Here is a 7,628-nt window from a genome sequence, read left to right on the forward strand (position 1 = left end):
ATATGCGCAATGCCGCAACACAGCTGCACAGTCGTCACGCATATACTTACATATACAAACGCGTACATTGTACAAACACACACGTACCCATATACATATTCACATTTATTTGTCACGCCCTTCAAACGCCCACTCCATCAATCCTTGGAAAGTCCATTGATACGAACATATATATATACGTACATACTATTTGTATGTGTGTGTGTGCAGGTGTGCAGCTCTTGGTCTGTTACAAATTACAAATCAATCAATAAATAATTGAAATGAAAATCATTTTGCTGGTTTTAACTTATCTTTCCCTTCTCTTTAAGCGTCTCACAGTGGATCGAATCACAAAACACGTTCCAAAAATGTTTATTTCTCAATTATGTACCTATAATAAGACCCAATCGTCGGTCTATTTGCTGTGGTTGACAATCTGATATATTTTGTATTCAATGGTATATATTGTAAAAGTATACCAATGAATACAAAATATATCAGATTGTCAACTACAGCAAATAAGGCCCGACGACTGCAGCCGTTTTTTGGTATGGAAATAGCGAAAATCTACAATAGGCAATGTTTTTGATATTTTGCATTTTTCAATAGTTTCTCTAATTAATAAAAAACAAATTATTCGTTGAAAGTCAATATAAATTTTGTATTTATAAAATAAATCGATTTTTGCAAATTAATTGATTGAATTCATTGATATCTTTAATAAAAAAAAAAGTTAGATGAAGAGCTCTGAAAGTTTTTGAGACATGTTTTTAAATGTCTTAATGATAATTTGTTTTATTGAATGACATGAAATCCTTTGTCGAATATGGTAACTTGAAATTTCATTTTCGCAACGAGTAATTCGAAAGGAAGCCACTGTACTTCTCCTCTACTCTCTATCATGGCTTTACGAATCGCTGCGTATGCAAATGGGCAAAACCGTTTGCATACATCTATCACTCGCATCGGATCGGAATCAACAACTCCCTCTCTACTCTAACGCATATGCACATACATACATACTTGTATTGTACACGTAGCAAATATACGAATTTAAATTTCAGGTGTGCGGGATTAGAGATGAGAGAGAACTGATAGCTTACATCTAGAGCTGACTATATGTATGTAGATGTAATTGGCTTAAACACATTCTTATAACCTAAACTACAAGTTATATTTGATCTATCTCGGTAAAATTTATCCTGGAATAATTATAAAAAGTTACTGTTCCAGAAAGCTGATACATTTTCTAAGCAACGTTTTTTTAATTCTTAACTTTTATTTATTGAACAATTTTTTTTACTTCGTTACCATAGCGGCGTCAACGCCAGATACGAAATAGTCCGTTTGCCCTCCGCTTTGCCTGTCTGTCTGTCCGTCCGTCCATATGAATACCAAGATCTAAGCGACTATAAAATATAGAGACAACATTTCTTTCTTTCTTGCCCGCACTCCAGGTTTCACTCCCGCACCGCAAATCAGAAAAAAATCAAATAGCAAGCGTAATTTTAAACAAATCATAACAGTTTTTACAATTCCTGAAAATTTAAAGCCATTTAACAAATAATATTGTATTGAAAAAATGGTCTTCGGTATATTTTAGTATTTTGTCAGTAAATTCGTTTGGTATATTTTAAGAATATGGTTGAAAATGGGTGGCGGGTATCTCGCAACCGAGCGCACCCGATTGTAGCTTTCTTTACTTAATATCTGTGTATTAGACATTATAAATATAATTTAGTTTATTATAGAGGGTAAGATTTTGAACATTAAGGCAGGCATATACTTCGGAAAACATTGTATGGAACAATCGAGTTGGCTTCAATAAAAGAGTGCAAGGAGATCATAATAACGGAAAACTCTGAATTAAAAGAAGAAATACAATTAATTGTTAATTAAAATGACAAATTTGTGTATGTAAACTTCAATTTATTTATGACCGAATTGATGCTAAAGTGTGTGATGCACTAACTGGAACAAACTCAATAAGCGTCCTTTTTTTTAACAATACACTCCAATTTGTTTAACAATTTTTTATACCAGGTTTGGAAAAATCGAAGTTTGATTTAAGGCCTTTGCGTTGCTGGATTCACATGGTCTAATTTATTCCATACTCAATAAGTTCAATCTTAAAAAATAGAGAATATTCAGTTCAAACGACAATAAGTAAGTAAGTAAGAAATAATATAGAAAGGAAGAGGTACATATATTCAAAATTAGTTTTGGCAAAATTTTTTTTTAAGGTTGACAGACCAAACGCTAGAAGTTTCGGCTGTACGAATAATGACAGTAAAGCGCGCCGATTATTTATTCTCAAGTATTCCAAAATATTGTAGAAAATTACTGGCATTGACGGGCAGCTCATAAGTAATTTCAGAACCCTATAAATCAGATCGTCTGCATCATTCACGGAAGTGCAGTCGAAATGGTAATTTTGGCGACATCTTTCACCGAACACTATATAAATCTAACTCGGTTATTTCGTCGGTCAACCTTTAACCCTCTCATGCCCGCTGTTGCATACATATATGCAAGATTGTATTTATGAGCTTCTAACAACCGTTACTTAACATGTTTTGTTTTGAATCTTTTGCAGATATATGTATATCTGCATATGTTGAGTGAGCTTACAGCTGATTTTTCGGTAGTCAACTTCAAAGGCGTTAAGTTAGTAGGTATTTTACGTAGCGTAGTTGATAAATTCATTAGGAACAAAAATTGTTTCTAAAATAATTAAAATTTAAATTCAAATAGCTATTTAGACTCAGCTATAAGCCTGGTTATATCGTTAAAAACAAGAGAGGAGATAGACAATGCTGTGGAGCTTTTCCCATATACAATTCATAAAGCGAGCTACGGAAATACGGATCATGCTCTTAATCATCAAAAACCAAACCAATTGTAACCTTTTAACTTAAATCCGACAAAAAAATAAATAAAAGGAATCAGCGTAAGCGTTGGCAAGAAACCCACTACCCAGCTGACAAAAGATTGTTCAACAAGGCTGTATCTGAGCTTAGACAACTGTTGTCGAACTTACGTAATGAATCTCTAGCTGCGTATCTCAGATACGCTCGTTCGATCGAGTCTGGCACAATGTACAAGATATTGTATTATTGTACAAGATAAAGAATTTGCTACCTGCTCTGTACTCTTTATTAATCAAATCATATCTATCTAAAAGGTGATTCTACGTGCAGCAGAAAAAACGATACATCAACAACAAAAGCGTCAACAGTCAAGTCGATATAGCCATGTCGATCTATCTATAGTCGTATGATCTCAGAGACTATTGAAAAAGGAGCTATTATTTTTTTGACAGCACTTGTTATGTTTGCACGTGGATGAAGTTTGATGCAAATTTTTTCCACGCCCACTTCATCCCCCGCAAATCGACAACAATCGAATAACAAGCGTAATTTTGAAGCGATCAGATAAAAAATGTTGGAGTTATTCAATAAATTCTTTTGTATGGATAAAACCGCATACTGCAAGAAGGTCTTACTTGCTTTTTGGCTTTGATAATCTTGTATATTTTGCACTCAATTATATATTTTAAATGTAGTAAAGTATCAATATACCAAATATAGCCTTCGTTATAATTTTAGTATTTTTGTGCTATATTCGAAAATTATTACCGTACTTCATCGCTTTCATCGTCGACTAAGCTTTCTTATATGTCATATTTTTGCATGTGCTTTGTTTTGCCGATATCAGTGGAAATAAATAGGTTGGCTAATTTTTCGTCTATGAAACAGCACACTTTATTTATTTTGTGCTGGCAAGTGCAGAACCAACATCGCTGAAAAAATTTTTGACGGGACGTGAACATGTAGAAAAAACTAAATATCTATGCCTATGCTAGGGATGACAAATACAGTTGATAGGGATAAACGTTTAGTTACTATGAATACATATATGTATGTATCAATAGCTGCCAAGGCCACTTACAATATATGTATGTACTAAAGTGAGTTTACATTGAATTAAACCCATTTGGGTAAGTCTGAGTTTTCGATTGCAAAAATCAAATCGAAGAATTTGTTTGACCGAAACTAATCAAACCAATAAGTGTATATTTGAAAGATGTCGCACAGTCTCCCCCAATGTAAGCGATAGCTCATTACGATATATTTGTCGCTCACTCACCAAAACAAGAATTGTTGTCGACAGCCAAATTTTATTTCGAATTCGAGGAAACAAATAAGTTGCTTTACTAATAATTACGTGCATAATTGGTCTTCTGGCAGTGTGAATATGGTCAATAAACCAACATTTTTTTCCTTTTGCAAATAAGATCCGATTTGATATAGAAAAGGCATTTACTTTTCATTTCGACAAGAAAATCTTGATCGATTCGCAAATCGAAAGAAATTAGTGAAAGTTAAAACGGGAGCACCAATTTCACATGTGTAATAATGTCAAATTTATTCCTATAAGATATTAAACATTCTCATTGAATTCACAAAGTCCTAAACACAAAACACAAAATCTGTAAAGCACAATAATAATTTGAATCTTAAAATATAAAGATAAAAATAAGAATATTATATTCCTTTGGTAAGCATCATTCTAATGACGAAAACATAAATGAGAGTAATAATCTGTAACTCTTCGGTTATAGTGATGATCTCCAATATATCATTGAGGAAAGCTTCTGAATTTCATATTGCTTTCGAAAAGTTGATCATTTTTGAATGTCTCGATAATCAGTTGGACTCGGCTAAGGAGTATGCTCATTGGCTGGTAAGCAATATGGAAGTCTCGTGGAAGGGCAGTTTAGTTCAAAGTCTTCTTGGGTACCTTCGAGAACCTAGTTCACAACGCGATCCTCGACAATGCATAAAAGCGATACGGGTGCTCCATGAGATGACGACACATTGCAATAAAGTGGACGTGAAAAGACTGGCGCTGACAACAGATCTTTTGTCCCTGTTGCGTCAAATTCTCAGCATGTCCCAAGTGCGGGGAACCATCAAATGTTGCTGTCTGGGTCTGCTCAGCAACATACTCGTGTGTGGCTGGCGACTAAGAGATGCCATCGTAGAGTCTGGGCTGCTCACTGAACTGTTGCGCCTGCTAACACATCAGGGACAGAAGAGATTTGAAAAATGTACGAAGGGTCAAGTAATCTGGCTGCTGTATCAGGTACTAAGATATAAAGTACCAGGGCCACCGTTGTACGCCATTAAGAAAATTGCCCAAGCAGTGCTCACGCTGTTAAATCATTCGCTGGATACAGAAATACTGGTGCCAGCATTACAATTGTCTCGCCTAATCTCCGAGTACCACTCAGCCATGGTGCCCGCTATGATTAAAATAAGGCTACTGAATCGTGTGACACGTTTTGTGCTAAGTCCATTGAAGGAAGTGCAACGGGAAGCGATATTTGTATTGGCAAATGTCTGTGTGGAATATCGTCAGTCTCTAGCGCTCTTTCGATTTCCCAAAAGCATTCTGCTGCATGTCCATGGATTACTTTTAGGCGGCCGTTCAGAAATTCGCATATTAGTGCTCCAGTTGTTGGGTGGCATAATTGACAATAGATGCATTAAATTGGAGCACTTTGTGGAGCTGGGCTTGTTGAAAAAGATAGTTATGTGTTCCAGTAGGCAAGAGACTAATGATCAAGTGCGTCTGGCTGCTGGTTGGACACTTGTCAGCCTAGCTCTGCACCTTTGTCGATGTTATTTGGACTATTTCATCGATTGTGGTGCTCTGCACGCAATCTGCGAACTCTTGCGTCTTCAGTTGCCCATCCAGTTATTGCGCAATATTCTCGTGGTACTCGTTCTTCTTGGAGAAAAACATTGCCACAGCAAACAGTGCCTGCTGCATGTTATGTGGCAATGTAATACTTGGCCCACAATTCAACTGCTGCAGAACAGTTACAATGCCGCTGTTCGCACGTTGTGCGCTCTTCTCACAAATGGTCACGCAATGGAATTAATGTGTCCCGACGCTCGCATTTTTGATAGGTAGGATCAAATAGCCAATAGTTTTATCAACTTTAATTTTTGAACCACGATTCTTAGCTATTAAAAGAAAATATCTGAAGCGAACATGAACATTTTCTTGAATAAGTTCTAAGTTACAGTCAAAACGTTACATACCCGGGGTAGATGTAAATATTGTAATGCCTATTTTAACAATCGATACCTCGAATTTCAAATTAGAACTCAATTACGAAAGTGAACTAAGGTTGGTACGAAGCTTCTTAGATTTCATGAAAATGCAATTGTGTTTATTTTTACAATCGCGTCTTAAAATTGTAGCTTTGGCTGTAGTTCCCATTATAAACTATGTAATAATCAAAATGTTTGGTTTGGTGAACTGGGTTTTAATGATTATTCCATTATTATTATTTTGTTTCTTTACAAATAAATTTCCACAATTTTTATCTGATCCAAACCAAATTTTCAGGAATCATAACTACTTTAGTAGTTATTATATATATATATATTCTCAACTCTAGCTTTAAAATTACGCTTGTTATTCGATTTACGGGGGCGAAAGTGGGCGTGGCAAAAATTTGAAACAAACTTGATCTGCGTGCAAACATAACAAATGCTGTCGAAAAAAATTATAGCTCTATCTCTTATAGTCTCATAGATCTAGGTGTTCATACGGACAGACACACAGACGGACAATGCTAGATCGTCGCGGCTGTTGACGCTGATCAAGAATATATATACTTTATAGGGTCGGAGATGCCTGTTACATACATTTCCTGCCAGCAGAAAGTTATAATACCCTTCTACCCTATGGGTAGCGGGTATAACAAGTAACAGTGGAGTTTTTTTCGACCCGTTACCCATTTTGAATAAAAGTAAAATATTTTGGTGTAATTCTCAAAACATACCAAAAAATATACCAAATGTAATAATTTTGGTACTACACTCAATATATAACATAATATCTATTGCAAAATATACCATGTAATATGCATTCAAAAATGTATAAACAAGAAATAAAAAAAAGTTATAATTCAGTACAGTTATTGTTTTGCTACCACAGAACTATTTTTCATTTGTTGAACAAACAAGTAAAATATTCATTCGCACGTCAAAATACAACTTGAATGTTTTCTCTCTAATTTTCACAGTGTTTTAACTGTCTGCTACTTTATTCTACATATCTTCCTATCTATCCCTAAAATTAATGGCTTTATTGCCCGTTTTCATTGCTACTTGATTTCTTCATAAAATACTCGTAAAACTTGTCCTAGACCGTCACGTGAACCAATTTAAAAGGGAAGACAATGCTCTTATTAAATTTACAATTGCTAGGATTATTTCAGACAGGCACCGTTAAGCCGCTTAGCTGAGGTTCAATTTACTGACTTTACTTAAATTTTTGCTGTCAGGCAGAAAGTGATTTTGCTTCAATGACTATGGTAAACTGATATACATATATCCCAAAGTGCTTTAAATGCCAATTAGCTGTTGTGATTGTGAGTGAAATTGTGTATGTGCGTGGCAACGATGTTGAATAGAATAGCAGACGATAATTCATTTAGACGAACTCAACACAAATTAATAAGCAGATAAAAAAATGTATTTATTTGTTTTGCGTTGAACACATTTTAAGCCTACATATAATCGACCTGACTGTTTCTAAAATGCAATATTTGTACTACGTTATTT

At 34.9% G+C, this 7,628-nt stretch overlaps 1 protein-coding gene across 1 annotated transcript; it reads left to right on the forward strand.

Annotated features, from left to right (window-relative positions):
- Positions 1–4,463: 4,463 nt before the first annotated feature.
- On the forward strand, positions 4,464–6,297 carry LOC117565775 (uncharacterized). Its single transcript, XM_034245051.2, has 3 exons — positions 4,464–4,542; positions 4,607–5,960; positions 6,018–6,297. The coding sequence occupies exons 2-3, from the start codon at positions 4,609–4,611 to the stop codon at positions 6,022–6,024; spliced, it is 1,359 nt and encodes a 452-aa protein (XP_034100942.1). The 5' UTR covers positions 4,464–4,542; positions 4,607–4,608; the 3' UTR covers positions 6,025–6,297.
- The last annotated feature ends 1,331 nt before the right edge of the window (positions 6,298–7,628 follow it).

This window comes from Drosophila albomicans, unplaced genomic scaffold (assembly GCF_009650485.2).
Source record: "Drosophila albomicans strain 15112-1751.03 unplaced genomic scaffold, ASM965048v2 utg000125l_pilon, whole genome shotgun sequence".
Taxonomy (NCBI): Eukaryota; Metazoa; Arthropoda; class Insecta; order Diptera; family Drosophilidae; genus Drosophila; species Drosophila albomicans.

Bases quoted from the DNA above. Each gene is read 5' to 3' on its own strand.
- LOC117565775 (XM_034245051.2), top strand. From the start codon at position 4,609: ATGATCTCCAATATATCATTGAGGAAAGCTTCTGAATTTCATATTGCT.